Source organism: Spea bombifrons, chromosome 5 (assembly GCF_027358695.1).
Source record: "Spea bombifrons isolate aSpeBom1 chromosome 5, aSpeBom1.2.pri, whole genome shotgun sequence".
Lineage (NCBI taxonomy): Eukaryota > Metazoa > Chordata > Amphibia > Anura > Pelobatidae > Spea > Spea bombifrons.
Window position 1 is genome coordinate 50,836,057 of NC_071091.1, and position 18,214 is coordinate 50,854,270.

The 18,214-nt window shown below is 39.5% G+C and overlaps 1 protein-coding gene across 2 annotated transcripts; it reads right to left on the reverse strand.

Annotated features, from left to right (window-relative positions):
• Nucleotides 1-440: 440 nt before the first annotated feature.
• On the reverse strand, nt 441-17,633 carry TENT4A (terminal nucleotidyltransferase 4A). 2 transcript variants are annotated; one of them, XM_053467612.1, is made up of 14 exons: nt 17,444-17,633; nt 15,610-16,987; nt 11,749-11,872; nt 11,469-11,515; nt 8,747-8,867; nt 8,274-8,381; nt 7,944-8,072; nt 7,092-7,305; nt 6,051-6,177; nt 5,583-5,677; nt 5,095-5,243; nt 3,786-3,941; nt 2,522-2,680; nt 441-1,802 (listed from the first exon to the last, which is right to left on the reverse strand). In XM_053467612.1, the coding sequence occupies exons 2-14, from the start codon at nt 16,470-16,472 to the stop codon at nt 1,617-1,619; spliced, it is 2,478 nt and encodes an 825-aa protein (XP_053323587.1). In that variant the 5' UTR covers nt 16,473-16,987; nt 17,444-17,633; the 3' UTR covers nt 441-1,616. The 2 variants fall into 2 exon arrangements, with proteins under 2 accessions (XP_053323587.1, XP_053323588.1); XM_053467613.1 differs by lacking the exon at nt 17,444-17,633 and adding an exon at nt 17,364-17,443.
• Nucleotides 17,634-18,214: the final 581 nt, after the last annotated feature.

An 18,214-nucleotide genomic window follows, 5' to 3' on the forward strand; every position in this document is an offset into this window, starting at 1 on the left:
GGCTGCCAAAAAGGTTCACACATGATATCCTCTTACAGGTGGAATACAACCAGAGTTAGTCGTGCAAACTGGTTTTAAACGACACGAACATGATGCTTGGCCTAAGTGCTTTATGTCTAATACGGCAGGTTATATTAAGATGCCAGAGGCTTGTGTCTTGCCTAATATTTACTGGCACTGGGTGTGCAGGGAGTGGGAGGTCTTAAAGGACTGAATACAATGAGTTAAGAGAATTACTTTGTAAGGGTTACGCTCATCCAGTCCTTTCATTGCTTAATACGTTAATAAACAACCGTCTATTCGAGCAATGAACCCACCGAATAATTTCTACATGCTACATCTTACAAACCTGCATCTGCCCACTTGGATAGCAATTTGAGACCAGAATAATACAGTAGTTTCTTCATGTCATCTGAAGCCAACAATGCAATACAGAAGCCAATTCCCTGTACATCATAACTTTCAGGGCAAATGTATTAAAATCAAAGAATGTAGGACACAATGTATTAAAAAACAAAATCAAGCAAAAAACAAAAACGACAAATTTGCATAGAATACACATATGCATTAACAGTCTAAGCATCATTCATGCCAAATGCAGACTAGACCCCATGTTTAACACAGATGAATGATTAGCCTTTTAACACATTTAGCTTGCATGCTCTGTAAGTTGCTCTTCATAGAACAAATGCATACTACAAAACAGATTCCATAAAGGAATCAAAATAATCCCTTTCTTTATGTTCCTTTCACTTGGTGTCCATTAAACCAGATCAGTGATAGGTTAGACAGAAGCATTTCATAGTTCACAACAAGGGCTTCATATTTCCTACTAACACTTTGCACTGATTAAAACATTTCAACAGAAAAATAAAAAGCTGGATTGTTTGACAGTTAAAAGGGGGAGGGGGAACTAAGGGCCATACAAACTATGAAAATATAAATATAAAAAAGGTAAGCAACAGTGCAGAAGACCAGAATATGCTCTAATAGATGTTGAACAGCTGGCAACTGTTGTGAACCATGAAGACTCATGACAGCATTGCAAATTCTTGTACTTCTGTGACCCATCAAAGAATGGATTATATGAACGCAAACATTAGATGCAACGTTAGAAAGGATCTGTAAACAAGAAAAAAAACTTGCTTAATATAAGTTATCAAATTAAATATATTGCACAAAAAGTATATAATATATATGTTCTGAGTATTTACAATGCTAACAAAAATATAGCTTTCAGAAGTGGCAGCACAGCTGGCTGTGACAAACCCATGACTACCTAAGATTGAATAGACCCATCAACCCCTGATTTTCTAAAAAAAATAAAAAAAAAAAAGCCTTAAACAGACAAACCTAGAACACTCAAAAAAATTGTGATGTTACTTTTGCAGCTTTTACACCAGTAAAACTTTGGCACATCGTTCTGCAAAACTAAAGAAAACATGAATTTAAGGCTTTATATCTTTGCAGCTACTTCTTTGGAAATTAACCTAGCCGCAAGAAACATGCAAATGAATCCACTGAAGATATTAAACTGTACAGTGTGCCGGACTCCTATCAGGGTGTCCATACAGGTGGTAGAAATACCCAGAGCAAGTATGCAAAACTGCAGTATTTCATCTGCTAATGCTCATTGGCAAGGCATCTCTTGAATGCTTTTTCCTTCTCCAGTTGCTACGATTATACTGATAGTGTCCTCTGTTGCCAACGGGCTGCTTCGTGTTACTTCCATTGATCTGTTGTCCATTGCTTGAATTGTGATTATACACATCTTTCATAGCATACTTCATCCCATTGTGATGCTGTTAAAAAAAATAATACAGAATTTCTCATACTGCATGATCCAGTAAGACTAACAGTAAGAAAATGTAACATGTCTGATGAATTGGGAAATAGCTAGTTATTCCTGAGGTAGCTGGTAACCAACCTCAGCGAGCATGGTTTGGGAGAAAAAAAAAAAAAAAAAGAGTGGAACAGATATAATGCCACTCTGCCCCCCCCCCCGAGATGTGCCGCCACTTTGCTCCCAAGAGGTCCCCCCCCCCAGACTTACCGGTGCAGACTCCCCAGGGTCTTGCAGGGCCAGCGGGGGACAACTACGCAGTACGCGTATTCAGCTTCTGGTGCTGGCCCGGAAGATTGTCGTTCACCGGCTGCTGGCACGTCTGCATGATGTGCTTTAACAAACTCCCTTGCCAGGACTCCCCCCGTGGGAATTCCCAGCAAGGGAGATTGTTTACGCACATTGAAGCTGCCGGTGAACGTCTGCGCGATGCGCTTAGACAACCTCCCGTGCCGGCAGGGGAGGCTGTCTGAGCGTATCAGAGAGTAGGATGCAGGTCCCCTGCACTGCTGCGGGGGATCTGCATCTTAACCCTGCTGCCTGCCCGGCGCCCGGAACATCGGGCGCTAGACCCCGAAAAAAGGAAAAGTGCGGCCTATATTCGAGCCAATACGAATGAAAAAAAAAAAAAATATATATATATATACACACACATACACTTACAGAAAGACAGCATACCTTATAGTTATGAGGACTTGGCAGTCTGTTAACGGGTGCAGAGGGAACAGCAGGATAGGGCACATGGTGATCTGCTTTCAAAGATGGTTGGTCGATACCAACCTGTCTGCAAGGAACTGGAGGCACTCTAGTCGACACACCATGGATATTGTAACTTGCCTGGTCAAAACACAAACGTTTTTTAAACTCTTAAAGGAAAATATTAGCAAGTACATAAATTGTGCAAAACCCAACTATAAAATATAGTTTAACAAGCATATAGCTGAAACGGGTACTTCTGTATTATCCAGGACTCACCTAGAGTATTACAAGGGTATGTGTTTCTATGGATATGTTATAAAAAACGTTGGCTAATGGTATGAAACCCACCGTGTGGACAGTGCATTTGGATTCATACGCATAGCAAATTTACTGGATTTTGGTTACGTTCGGCTATCTGCACAAAGCCCACGAAAACTAGACACACAAAACAAAATCGGACAAACAAAGCTGAAAGCTCAAAATTTGTCAGGCATTCAGCGGTGACTTCCTCCAGGGAAGAGGATACCAAAAGCACCAACCAAGGGGGAGGAAAAAAAAAAAAAAAAGTTGGTGTGCAATGATGGCTTCTCGTGGAGGATGTCACCGCAGAGCTGCAATTTTGGCAGAAATTGCCTGGTTGTGTCCACTGAGATGCTGACGAAGTTAGAAGATACCAGATTAAGGATTGAAGATGGAAGAGAAAAGATGAGCGAGAGAGAGCCCAAAAATGAACAAAAAAAAAATGTGCAGAATCAATTTTGATCGGGTCCAAAAAAAAATAAATAAATAAATAAAGGGGGGGGGGACACTATACGATTCTGGGTGAAACTGCCAACGTACTGGCAAGCTGCTTTTTTTCTGCCTGCCCCGCATGCCAAGAGATGAAAAGGCTCGAGTGGCATGCTGCACAAAACTCTGGCTGCTTGACCCAGCTACCAATCACAAGCTGTCCTTTGCAAAGGACAAAGGATGAACTGTAATGTGGAACATGTCATCTCAGTTTCCAGATTGAGGGTAGGCATGGATAGTAATGTTACACCTTAATAGAGCGACAATCTAAGAATATGTCTTTTGAAAGGTGTAATGTTCCACATGTATAGAAAGATGGCTACAAAACACTCCACTCTGTTGTACTTTGCCACTTCCTTTTGTGGTATACATGAATAAATGACACAAGACGAGATAAATGTTTGTTATCTTGTAATGTTTCATCATAGTTATGTTAACGTGAGGTGCATCGTACCTGAGCGCTGGTAGACATCAAGTCTTGATCAGCTGCCGACTTGGGTTTACCAGCTAGCATTGACAGTGCTAGTGGAAATCTGGGCATAACCGGTGTCAGGGCTTGTAGATTAAACTGGTGGAGAGATGGTGCAGTGGATGGTGGTGTATCAGAATCCTTACCGAAAGGAAAGATACAGTAAAATATTGTTGGGCAAGGAAAAGGACACAATGAAAAACACTAACGTCCATGCAACTAAGTCATGCAGTTACCTGAATGGATTCATGTATACAGACCCTGACTAATCTGTAACTTTGCATTGTATGAGGGCTACTAACCCATAAGTCCTGGGAAATCTCCCTGCTGTTACTTGTGAGATCAAGCAGTCTATTGAAAACCTGGACCTTCCCATGTCCCTATACAAAGAATTCCTGATCACGTACCCACCCATTTCCTACTGGTAGGCACGAGTGCCGACACCCACTCTGAGGTCACTAGAGGACAGAAGAGATTCAGCAGTGTCTTTGTAGATCTCAATTTGCTTATCATACTTATTGCAATTGGCAATGTTTTTTTTTGTTTTTTTTTTATAAACAAAATTGAATGAGGCACCTGAATGGTGATGAAAGGGGAGCACACCCTAAATATTCAGATTTAGGTTTCTGCTGAAATGACCAACATGCACACACAAGACATATGCAACGGGATTCACAATACTTGTGTCTCAGACAGGTGCTTTTAAATCGTATTTGCTTGGTGTGCACCAATGTCTTGCTTTGTTGTGTATACATGTTGGCCACTTCAGCAGAACTGATTTTTTGTGCACCTACCAAGCAGGTGCTTCATAAAATATCCAGAGAAGGATTTAAATTGCATGATTGTCTCAGTGGGTTTAAATTCAAAGCAGTCCGATTCAGCCTCATGGTAAGCAACAAAGTCATGTAAACAGATGCAATGTATATATGGCCATTTAATGTGATGGAACCCTCACTATTCATTCCTTCGCTAGGTGCTTTTAAATAGTATTTGCCGACTCTACACTGATGTCTTGCGAACACTGTCTTAAGTGACCTCAAAAAGGGGGACACAAGCATAGCCCTTATGTTTCTCCTTTTCCTGCAGTTTACTGTGCAAAAACTGGTTTACATAATGCACCTTGGAAAAAACAAAGGAATTTGAAACAGAGAAGCTATGGCTTCAATGAGACATGCTTTATGGATGCGTCTACAATGTCACAATTTGATATATGCTAAATGCCGGGCATCACTGCCTTAAGCATGTATAGATTGGTTTGGGAACCAAGGATGCATGATATAACCAGTCAACTTACAATATCACTTCCTGAGAAAGACGACGAGGAAGACACTTCAGATGAGAATTCCTGTGGGCTGCACAAAGATGAACTCGAGCACTGGCCAGTGGAGCTCTGGTTTTGCAAGGGGTCCTCAGCACAGGAAGAAAGTGGGTTCTTTCCACTATCTTAAAGAGGGAACAAAATTTTACAAGTTATAAAAAAAAAAAAAAAAAGCTTGTGCTGTAAAAGCATTAACTTTTCTATGAAGTCTGAAGGGTCATCACAGGCAGGAATTAACTACGCACAGTGTATAGTTCAATTAGATAACCGATAACTCGTACGCATGATCACCACATCACCTTAACAGGTTTTAGCCTTTCATGATGTACAGTGAAGTCAAGTTAAAAATTGCAATATACCAAGAATAAGATGGATCTCATACATAGTATTGCTTTCACTTATATGGAAATAAACGCACAGGATTAGTTCCCCCCCCCCATCATAAAAAAAGCTTAACTTACCACTTGTTTGAGCCTCTACTTTGCCTGCCCATTTCTTCCTAATCTTCTCTCTATAAAGAATTACTTCTTGGGTCACTTTTATTATACGCCCTAGTGTGCTGAATCAGAGGAAATAAATTAAAATCTTAATATATAAATATATTACATATGTCGTAAAAAAAAATAAAACTGCTTAAATCACATCTAAACTAAAAACATTTAATAAAATTAAAAGGCATCAGGGGCTTGTGAAAGCAGTACAGTAAATCATGTCCCCCCCCCCCAAAAAAAAGGGACCTGGCATAGAGACATGCATCACTACATACATTTAATCTTGGCTTAAAATGATCATATGAACATGTAGTGTCTGACCGAATGCATGAGATACCCAGTACATAGCAACATGATTGTCCAAGGCAAACTCTGGTTTGACTGTCTAGCTTAGCGTTTGATTTGTTCCACTTATCAGACCTTTAAAATATTTTAAGTTACCTTTCAGAATCTCTGTTTGGATACGATCTTGCAAGTGGAGATATGGCACGACTTAGAACAAGATAAGCATAATCAAAGACTTGCTGCACTTGAATGGCTCCATATGAACTTCTTCCGACATCATTTTCTATTTAATAACAAGTAAACAGTCAACATTTTATACTACTTTCAGCCACAGCAATTCAGAAATACGATTGTGATGTACCAGCTACCTCCTTTTAAAGCAGTGATGGAATGCCATATCCCAACTCTCCCTGTATTAAGGATATGCATAGCAAGGAAGGACCTACAGAGGACTATGCCAGCACAACAGTACTTCATAGTGTTTATGGGACTGTTTGCAAGATCAGCAATCTCCCTTTTAACTCATTGAGCAGAGGTGATACAGGACAATTAGACAGCCTGTTGGAAGGCAGAGGGGGTCTGCTGGACCTGCTGCCCTAGCCCTAATAATCTTAGGCCAGAATATGCCACTAATACCAACTCGGTATAAATTAGCCCCCTCAGCCCGCTACAACTACGTTTGCAGGATTGTCGCTTTACTTCTACATAATACAACACCATCATCTGAAAAGCTTGATTTTTATTACACATGGTAAAGCCGTCTGGGACACTACACTGTCCCTGGAAATATATTAGGATATACCCAATCACTAAAAAATGGCAGTGTTATTCCAGGATCCATTACACTTTGTTGCAAATCTGCAGTATACATCGTAAGAGAAATAGCACCACAATGGGAAAGTACCATTTTGCTTAATTAGCATAGGTAAACACAACAGTTCACACAATTACATAAGGAAAGGTAATTTCACTTTACTGGGAGGGTGGTAGGTAAATGGAACAGCCTCTGAGAAGAAGCTAATACAGTAAAGGAATCCAAAAATGCATTGGATAGGCATATGGCGCCTAAGACAAGACCAAAGACTGATTAACATTTGATTCTTTACATTGGGGAGGCTAGATTGGCACCGATTTGCCATGTAATTCTAAGTTTCAAAGCTTTAGTGTATAGTACGTGGTACTAGGTAAATACTATACCAGGTAAAAGAGGATCCTCAATACAGAGCATGGACGGCCTATAACCATTTGCCATAACTTTCATGATTTCTTCTTTTGCAATGTAAGCACCCCCATTTCTTATCCGTATCCCAGTTTTCATGTAATTAAAATTTCTTCCGTACAGTTCAAAGAATTCCACAAGAAGCATTCCAAGATTCACATTCGAGCTTCTTGCATCTATCCTTGGATGCAACTAAGACACACAAGAATATTAGAACACATTTTCAACCCAGAAAATAAAGTATTTCATTGTTCAACATAGAAAAAAAAAAGGAGACTATAAATCAGTCTACAGTTGTTAACTCCATTTGCAAGGCTGTCTGTTGTAATGCAGAATCCAGATAATCTGGTAAAGAAAGTACCAGAAAGTTCCATAAAGTACATATGACACCTGTCACAATTTAATGTAAGCATATGTTTTACATACACACTTGACCTTTGGCTTAACATACATTCCACATGGTGCATGCTATATTCTCTATATTGCAAAGAGACCTTCTACAAGCATTCTAGTAGTTTTTAGTACACAGCATCTAGAATACTAGTGACACCCATAGAATAAGACTGTATTGCCAAATACTGAAGATACACTCCAAGGTGGTCCATAGAACACTTTATACTTTTAAAAAACAGTAAAGCATTCAGTGGCTCCAACAACTTCCAGGTAAATCCTTTCAGGAAAATAAGGGGGAGGGGGCAGACAACTCTAACAGTAGCCTCCAAGCAGTACAGGGCAAGATGTAGCATTTACATGCTTGCATCCCCCACTGCCAACTCAGAACATTTGAGTAATAAAGCATTGAAATTTAACATTTGGATTTCCAATCTTACCTGTAGAAAACTAATTGCCATTAAAATCAGGCTGTATGAGCTAATCCCACCAGTAAAAACTTCATTCAGATCTCTCTGAAGGAGAAATTGTTTCAATACTAAAATCAAGTAAGGCAGTACGGAGTATTCCTAAAAATAGAATAAAGTTCTGTTAGCTAAACTACAAATTTAATTTCTTGGAAGACATTGTTACAGAATACATTTTAATAGTGTGAACTTTTTACAGTTTGTTTTTTTAGTTTTAAATATCTACCATTTTAAACAGGAGTCTTTAAATCTAAAGTTAGACAGTGCATAAGTTTTAGGTGGAAATGGCATTTAACAATTTACCTTCATACAATCCTTAATGAACTGAGCCGCCTTTACACCAGTCTTAACATTAAAACTGATGTCAACTCTGACATCCGTTTCCTTGTCAGAGAGCTTGATAATAGGCACCTGGGGAGGAAAAAAAAAGTATTGATTTAGGAGGGGAAAAAAAACCCTTAATCTGGAAGAACTGCATGAGATTTGTATATATTTTTTTTTTTAATGAGTGTGCATTCAGCATACAAGCAACATCTATTTTAACTACCAAACACTGTTGAAAGCAGTCTCCTACACATCTAACTAGCTTAATCGAACTAAAAACAATCTAGAGCTTATTTTCCCACATGTGGTTGCTTCAATGTGCAAAAAATATAAATCTATACACTAGGCAAAGTTTCTAGATCGCTTGTGTAAATTTTCCAAGTCCCTTTCCATTAACAAAGGAGTTAAACAAAAAAGATTAGTGTATACTACATGCTGGTACACCCCCTTACCGTTGCTTTATCCAACACTTTGATTGAACTCTTCTCCGCAACCTGTTTTTTGTGAAGTTCCTGTTCCAACAACTGCAAGGGTGGTCGTTCCCACTTTCCAAACACAACAAGATCGATATCACTGAAAAAAAAGATAAGCATATTAAATATCACAAGAACCAGATGACCATCAGAACAGGTAGTAATAAGATTTGCAGACAACCACATGGGAGAGTACTATGCTACAGGATTCTGGCCATTTCGCTTAAGGAAACATGCAATGAGGGGAAGCCATAGTGCACTAAGCCAGGTTTCTACAAGTAAAGCTCATCTATTGCCTCTTAGTATAGAAAACATGCCCAAGTGCACAATCCAGTCCTCTAACTGTATGTTTCTTTGAATTGCAGGTAGTGAAGATGTGTCATGCCATGTTCACATTCATTGGAGGTTTGCATCTACATTGCCTGCAGGAGTGAGCAAGAGCAGATCTAATACCACACTAACATTCTTATGGCACCAAAAAAAAAAAAGATAAAAAAAAAAAAAAAAAAAAAAAAAAAAAACACAGAAGATGGCAGGATCTCACTATCTAGATTGTTACCACTGGCCTCTAACAAAGTTGGAGCTCTACAAAGTAATAAGGTTGGAAAGGCTATACATACAAGTTTTTCATATTTAGCTCTATAGCAGACCAGTCATGAAATTTACACTAGCTCACATTGAAATCATGTGTGCTAGGTGAACACAACTGAGGAGTCTCCCCAGTGCAGCGCTGGTGAATGGGTCACTTACAATTATCCGATCTCCCCAACCAGCACATTTACAAGGCACAGAGTACACCTAATAGGCATAGCACAGTGATACGACATATGCACGTGTTTACATGCAATAGGTTACAAAACAGACTCCAATATGATTTTAGCAAGAAAACAGCACTGTAGTGGAACTTCAATATCATTTTAGGGCTTGCAAACATAAGCCATGACATCTACTGCAGGCATATCACTTTATTTTAGAATATCTAGTAAGAACAGAAATTTCAACTGCATGTGAAACAGGGACTTCAAACATCACATCAAACAGTATCAGCATATACCCTATATGGAAGGTTGAGTGTATCTAGTTAACTCTTTGACACCGCAACCAATGTGCTTGGCACATCATGGAAAATGCATCCCTTTAACAATTGACAGGCCTGGCATGTCATGGGGTTAAGCAAGGGTAAAAAAAAAGCAATCGATTGCTTTCTTCACTCAGCTGATCTTACTGCAATGCCTCGACATTGAGACACCCAGGAACACACAAACGAAAAAATTAAGTACGGTCAGTAGTATTCACCATATTGAAAGACTACATACCTTTCAATTACAGCAGAGACAGGCGGTTAAAAAAATATATAAAGACTGGTGGTAAAATTAGTGCATGGAAATGGTTAAAAAAAATGTAACTATATGGTTTGATGGGGGAAATTGAATTAGCCAACTTCAGATGCAAAAATCAAAATTGAACCCCCCCCACACACACACAAAGTTTGACAAAGGCTGGTAGCAGAATTAAAACACTTTGATTTGAAAAACCCTGAGGTGTCTACTTTTCAAACACATAGGTTTGATGGGGTAAACTGAAGTGACTTGCTTCAAAGATGTCCCAAACAGCACACGAGGGCAGAATGACCAGTTTTGAAATGGCAATATACTACACATTGGGTATTTCTATTTAGCTTTTGTAGTCGAGTAAAAGATTTTTCAAATAAATGAAAAGGTGTTTTTAATTGTCACCATATTTTTTTTATATTATATGGTATCTAAAGAAAGCCCTTGTCCTGACAAAATATACAACTTGAGTGGGTACACTAAAAAAAAAATTACAGCTAAACGCAAGCCCTGCAGAAACATTAGACAACCATTGTCACAAAGCGTACAAAAGAATGGAACAGCTCTGTCCTTACGGGGTTAAGCAAGGGGGTACATGGAGCAACCCCAGAGTGGTGCCCACTACCTCTAGTAGAGTTTTTGTAAAAACTGAGCAGTCTGCAAGCTCTGGATTAATGTGAGGAATAATCAGACACTAACAGGATCTTACATATACACTGCCCGATTAATCCAGTGCAGCACCAGCTCTCTAGCAGTGCTCATCTGCTTGCAAGGAAGAGTGGGACAGCCTTAGATCAGTGTTCTCCCATAGGGCTTGTAGTCCTAGTCACAGGCCAATGTAACCTCGCAGGAGATTCTAACCTGCCGGGGAAAGGACTGCACTGCCCAAACAAGTGTTTTGAAGGGCAGTGACTGACAAGTTCCTCTAAACTGACCCAAGCAGCTAATGCCTTAATTTTTCATAAACTATTTACAATTGGGACAAATTGATCAGGCTCTGCCACTTGCCCAGAGTCATATCCAATGTCACAAGTGCAGTGGTCATTTTACAGTGAAACATGGTTTGCACATGTATAGGCCAAGCATCAGATTAGGTGAGAGATAACATGACGCCAACACTTAACATGAACAGGGTACAACGGCATGAAGAAGTCATTTCACATCTTTTGCATTGATGCAAAAGATAGTTGGGTGCAAGAAGAGATGGGCCCTGAGACCTTTAACCTGGTTTAATAGCCAAGAGTCAAATAATAGCAGATGCTGGGATCCTGCAGAGACCCTGCATGATGCTAGCCAATTAGAAGGTCAATAAGAAAGATGTGGGACAAGGGAGGAAAAAAAAAAAAAAAGAAAGGTGTAAAACCACTCACCTTGTGGGTAGATACAGTCCTGTACTGAAGCTTCCAAAAATCTGAACCTAAGCAAAAAAGGAGATACTTTCTGTAAAAGAAGTAAAACATTTCCTTCAATATAATGCTAGTTGTTTAGCAGTAACTTGGGATAAAGCTAAAGTAAGGATTGAGTACCGTTTTATTCAATAAAAGGAGCTTTCAAGAGAGCTGAACATTAACAACCCGATCATCCTTTACAATATACATTGAGAAAACCCAAGTCAACAACTCCTACAATATGACCTAAGCAGGCACTTACATCAGCTGTAGGCCATAGATCCTTTATGACAGTTTCTATTCGCTTAACAACATCTTTCCTCATTGCAGCTTCTTCAGGTCTTGGAGACATGAATTCATAGAAGTCAATTATTTCTTCATGAAGACTAAGGGTAATGGAAAAAGGAGTCAGAATTCTACTGCCATGTTGCTTCTCTACATGTCAACTATTCACATTGAACCTGAATACGTGAATGAAATTCTAGACCATGGCAAACCTGTATACAGCATGTATAAAAATGTTAAATGCCTAAACCTGTTAGAAAATAATGGTCTTACCAGTAATTTTGAATGTGGAACATGAGTCAAGACAACTATAAATGCGGACAACTCTGGTCATTCCAGGTAACCTCAATTTCATAAACACCCTAAAAACTAGAGTTTTCTACATACACTGACCAATTCCTACAAAATCATATCACATTTAAATAATAAAAAAAGGTTACAATGTCTGCAGAGTTCCCATTTCCCTTTGTATTTTATTAATACCATTTCAGCTTTATTACATACCACAATTTTTTTTTAAAAAAAGCTCCCGTTTGGTTGTGTCAAGTTTTGTTGGCACGTTTCCAAGAAAAAGATTTAAAGTCACTATAGTGCTCGTTGCTTAGTTGCTCAACTGTAATTATAGATGCAGTTTATAATGCCAAGGCTTGACAAATACCAGGCAGCAAGGTCCTTAGATTTTTAACTGTGTCCCAAGTTTTTGTGCCAGATGCCTTCCAAATTTGCCTGGCTGTCTAACTTCTATACAAACTCCACCTTTTCACATTTAAACGTAGATGGGCCAGGATTAAATAAAGCCCAACAAGTGTAGCAGGGATTAGGTTTTTGTACCAGTATGCTTGCCATTTGATGGCATTTCAATCCACCCCATCCCCACAATTTCTATTTGCACTGCGCGCACCATGGGCCGATACCGAAAGGTAGCAACCCAGAAGTGCTGATCACTCCTTTCATTTATACAATAAAGAGAAAGCCAATTCATTTAATCTCAATGTTAGATAGGGGACCCATTGGGCCACTATGTACAGGAAGTTCAAATGGCTACTGACTGTACACAGAAGGTCTCTAAATGGTTATTGTTTAATCTGTAAATATATTTACATGTCTAAAGAATGTGAGGGACACAAATAGATTTTAGCTAGGTCATTTCATTGATATGCACACGAAAATATATGCCTCTTAAGCATGTCAACATTGCAAGTTGCTCCAATCAAACAGATAAAAATATGCCGAAAACCCATCGCTACATGCATCTTTCAGCAAGCACGGTACTTTTACCCTCTACCATTTTAATTATAGGTTACATGTTTACCCCCAATTGTAACTGCTTAAATCAAGGGTCTTCTATACAATAATGGTCGGATTCTACATCCTATTTTATGCTTCACTAGTTAAGAAAGAAAAAAAAAAAGCCAAAGTTTAAGTCAACCATTTCTGCTTAACAGCCTAATGTTGAGCAAACAACCTAACCATGTTTTTACATATAATCAGAGCAGGAAAATATTAAGTTAAACCATGCTGACACGGGAAATCATTTACAGCTCCTCCACTCTCCACTGGTATTTCTATAGGAAAACAAAAGACATCTGCCACAACGTAATCTAGCAAATATTTTAACTCTTGACTACCCTTGTGGTCAAGTTTTCTTCCAACTTAAAAATAGTACCACGATTAGTTACAGGGAACTCCTAAAGGGTTGTTTTGACCCATGGCCTTTATAAATAAACCTAACAAAATAAAAATGCACTTCTGTGCTCTTCTTGAAGACATTTAAGTAAAACAGGCTGCATCTAATTAGAAAAAAAAGTTGCAAATACTGCAGAGTCGAGGAAACAGCAGCTTCAAATAAACAAAAGCCTGAACCAGGACAGATGTAATGCTGTGGGAAGGAACACAGTATTTCTATGGTGAATTGCTTTGGATAAGAGATTTAAGGAGTACCACCTGGTTATTTCTAGAATACAGGTTTTATAATTTCCTTCCATAAAAAAATGCACAACTATCAGATCTTATACTTATACAATTATACTTGTGAAATGACAATAGGAACATTGTCATTTAAAGTGGAGCTCCCTCTGTTTCTGCCATAGGGTTTTTTTTTTTTTGTTTTTTTTTTGTCGATGGGCTACCTGGTAACATGTATATTGTAGGTAGGTGTTATGGTCAAAGTATACTGAAAGGCTTACATGATATTTTGCATGGGTGCCCATTGCTCCTGGTTAAGTCTGGAAGCACATCATGTAGTAAATAGTGTTCACTCCCTTCAGCGTCCTCTTTGCCAGCTGGTACTGTCATGCACCAGTGTCATTTTTTTTGGCAACACAAGGCTTACATTTGGGATGTTGAGACACCATTTGTGGCATTCCAAACATAGGAGATTACATTACAGGCTAAGTGTCCCAACATCCAAGAGACTACCAGATCTTAAGGAATAGCTTCAAACAAATGCCCAGGATCGTGAGAAAATTACGAGGGCTTCCCCTAAACGTTAAAGCATGTATTACTTGCCTGATGCTTTATTAAATAGCTTACTGGTTGAATGTAGTTCACCTTTAAATTTACTTTGATTTAAACAATGCCAAAGCACTGTATCCCTACTTTAATAAGTTATGAAAGATTCTACCGTGATTTAAAGCCAGCCTCTTCTTACCTAGCTTAAGCGTATTCTTGTTCTGCAGAGTTTGTGCGGGGAGAGAAACAAATGTTTGCAGCCACATTTGAGAAACTGATATCAACTGATACACCACATGCTCTACCTCCTCACAGCTGATCATTGACCCGGCCAAGCAACAGAAGAAAAAAAAAAAAAAAAAGTCTACAGCAAAGTCAAGACTCATTGCTAGAGTACCAAATGACAGTAACACTAGCCATATCTGAAAGCCACTGTATGGGCTTCATTTCCTTACTTACAAATGCATGGGAGAAAGACTTCAAGCAGCCAAATCTGGCACCAAAAACCAATAATTGAGAGCACAATTTTGGTTGAGCGATTTCAGGTAAAATCTATACTTTCACGAAGTATGGTACAAAAAATCCTGGGTGCCAGGTCACCATGGTGACTAGAAATCACTGAGAGGTATGCCTATTTGGTATAGTTCCATCATATTCCTTAGCTTATACAGGTGTTTCAGGCTGGAGTCTGAATATATGTACAGTGTGTGTATTGTACTGTACTGTTAGCCACTGTGTGTATAAATACTCACAATAACTAGCATGTATACTGCCAGAGTCAGTGTTTGTATGTTAGATAGTGTAGTGTTAATGTGTGTTTGTCAATGTATTTATCAATTAGTAACCTTATTTACTAAATCTAATGTATACGTTTATTAAATGGATCAATGTTTTCACCATTTATACATTCTTTATTAAATTGATGATTAAAACAAGTGTATCTACCCCCGTGGCACAGGTATGGTCTGGTATCATCTCTATATAAGTGTACAAAGCTCATACTAGGGGTACTTATTGGACAGAAGGTCAACATCGTATGTACTTTTTTTTTTGGGGGGGGGGAATTGACCGTGTTCTACAATTCACTATTGCACTGGCACATTAGACAATTCTGTAGTAGCCAATGTAACTGAAATTAAGGGAAATGAGTGGGTGAATGGAAATTTGTCTGGGGGCCCCAAATCTAGTTAATAAGCATTATCAAAAGCTCTTCATTGCCCACACTTCAGACCAAGTACATTTTTAGGTCTAAAAGGATTTTTCAAGAGGCAACCTCGTGCCACAATAACCATTTTACTTTTTGACAAACACACTTTAGCTAATTTACGTCAGCACACACACACACTGAATAGATACCTAAATTTGCAGAATAGTACATTCCTCTTACCCTTGCAAGCCAAGACTGTAGTTCTTTGTCTTCCACGGAGTACCAGCCGCATATTGCATACGGATTCCGTGGTCAGTTCCTGGATGACCTCCGTGAAACTGTTCAGCTAGCAGGTAGTTCATGCCATAGGTGCTGGCTTTGTTTTCCCTTTTCCTGCGGCTAGGGTGATACTGATGCAGATGGTCATAACAGCTGGACAAATGATTAAGAATGTTGTGGTGTAAGTCACGAGGCTGAGATCTGTGAACAAAGACAGGAGAGGCCTCCCGATTGCCATTGGTGACAGGATGTGCATCTTGGCTATACAAGTTGTTGTTATGGAGTTCGTTATCTGTGAAACTGTAGTGTGGTGAACCAGGTAGGTTTGTGCTGGACCCACTCTGGAAGGGACCTATTCCAACCCCACAGGGAGAGGAGCATCTGAGGCCATCAGAACCAGAGTCAGAGGAACAAGAAGACACAGAAGAGTTTTTCTGTAACCTTGAGGTCCGAGATCCCAAACTGTTGTCAAACATCTGAGATGCTGATGCTGGAGGCAATGCACAGCCAGAAACAAGAGGTACAGTATCTTGTTCTCGGTCACTAGAAGATGAGGAGGAGGAAGAGCAAGGTGTTCCAGGCCGAAAAGAGGGGCTGGGTTGAAATGCACTGCACCTGTCCACAGCCAAAGTATTGAGACATAGATAGGCAGGGTAATTAGGAGGTCTATTAATCAAATTGGAGTTATCCCCACTAGGTCCAGGTGTGGGAGTTAGCCTGGGGCACCTTTCCCGCCTGCCTTGCGAGGTCTCCCAAATTTGCATCCAGAGAGCATTGGCAGGGCCTCTTTGCTCTGGCTGGATCCAGGCAACCCGGGGATCCATACAATAGAAACAATAAATGGATAGATCGCTGTATGGGAAAAGGAGTATACAGCCTGCAAGAGGAACACTAAAAAAAAAAACACAAATAACTGAAAGCCGACACAGAAAGAAAAAAAATTAAACTGACCAATTCTTAAGAGCTAGGGGAAAAAAAAAAAAGCAAAACATGAGAAATAGGGACAGTTAAAACACTGAAAACTATTAGGACGGTAAAATCAGACAAAAGGCCTGTCTGGCAAAAGCAGTAGGTTACTGATTAAAATGATTTTTTTTCTTCACTGCAAAACAGTCATTGGCTTATGTGGCTTTCAGGACAGATGTCTGGGCAGTTGTCTCCTTTCTGAATGCATAGAGGTATGACTCCAATTGTAACACTTCCGACAAACCACTGGCCAAGCCAGATAATGCAAGCACTGCTTCAACCTATTAGTTTTCTTAAGGTTTCATCAGAGCAGGATGCCGGTCAGAGGGACACAGAAAGAGAGGAGGCTCTGACAGCCAGACCTGGACTCCATCTAATAGATAAAAAGCACAGCTTTAGAAATATATACACACGCGTATCAAAGAAGCAGTCTCACAAGGAACAAATTGTATACAATCACGAAGTTACCTTAATATAATTAAGCCAACCCTTATGGTATTGGGGCGGGGGGGCTAAAAAGCCATGATGTACATATGTAGAAGGGTTAGCAAGAGAAAGGGCAATGCACTTAAAACAAATATAAATGGTGTCCCACTTAAACACAGGGTGGGAACACTAAACTAGTGTATATATATATATATATATATATATATATATATATATACCGTATATAAATAAATAAGTAAAACCGACGCACACTAGGTACATACCGCAACGCTCGTACTTAAATCGGGAGAAAACTTACTGACCTTCATGGTAAAATTGGTGCTATTGTGGACACACAGACTATCACACGCACGTGGGCACATACAGAACAACCGGTACACACCTACACGCAGAAACTCCCCGGAGCAAGGTCCATCTCTAACTAGATTAGACGGAGGTAGAAATCCACATCCACAGCGGACACGCGACTCTCACCCGCGGTACCGCTACTTGCCCTCAAGCTCTGTGGCTGAGAGCTTGACGTCCAGGTGCACGACTCAGGCCGAAGGAGGAAACAGAAAAACGGTCACAAAACTAACGAGGGCGCATGCGCGGCACCTTTTAAACTCTCACAGCCGGCTGAGTCGGGGAGCGCGCACAGCATCCATCGGACACGCCCCATCTTCTCCCGCTTTCTATCCTCCCAGTCGTCAATGTACCTCACAAGCCCCATCTGCTAACCGACGAGATTAACTGCGCCTGCGTGGACGCTAGACTTTTCCTCCCCGCCTCCACTAACGAATAACTACTAAAAGATGTTGCCATGTATTTTATTAATCACATTGTATTTAATATTTTGACTAGCTAATCAATCTTAATATATTTCACGCCCTTATAGAGGATCTGTCTTGTTTTTAAGATATATATATATATATATATTAAATTTTTTTAAGATAGGTTATGGTACTCATGAATACACATAGTCCATCAAGTTCAACCCTTCTAATTAAACTTCCTACTCTTGATCCAAAAGAAGGCAAAAATTGGATTGATAGGTATGCAGAAAGGTTTTTACCTGTCATTGAATTATAAACCAAATTATAGTAAATTTAGGTTAAATACCTGTTTTGTACAACATGTAGCTTGCATATGAATCACATGTAGGTCACAGTAG

What these genes read in the sequence shown, in the direction of transcription:
- TENT4A (XM_053467612.1), bottom strand. Translation starts at nt 16,472, where the DNA reads ATGGATCCCCGGGTTGCCTGGATCCAGCCAGAGCAAAGAGGCCCTGCC. An exon ending in ATCTATGGCCTACAGCTGAT is followed by an intron (nt 11,516 to 11,748) that starts GTAAGTGCCTGC and finishes TTTTTTGCTTAG; the next exon opens with GTTCAGATTTTTGGAAGCTT. An exon ending in AAGTGTTGGATAAAGCAACG is followed by an intron (nt 8,382 to 8,746) that starts GTAAGGGGGTGT and finishes TTTCCTCCCCAG; the next exon opens with GTGCCTATTATCAAGCTCTC.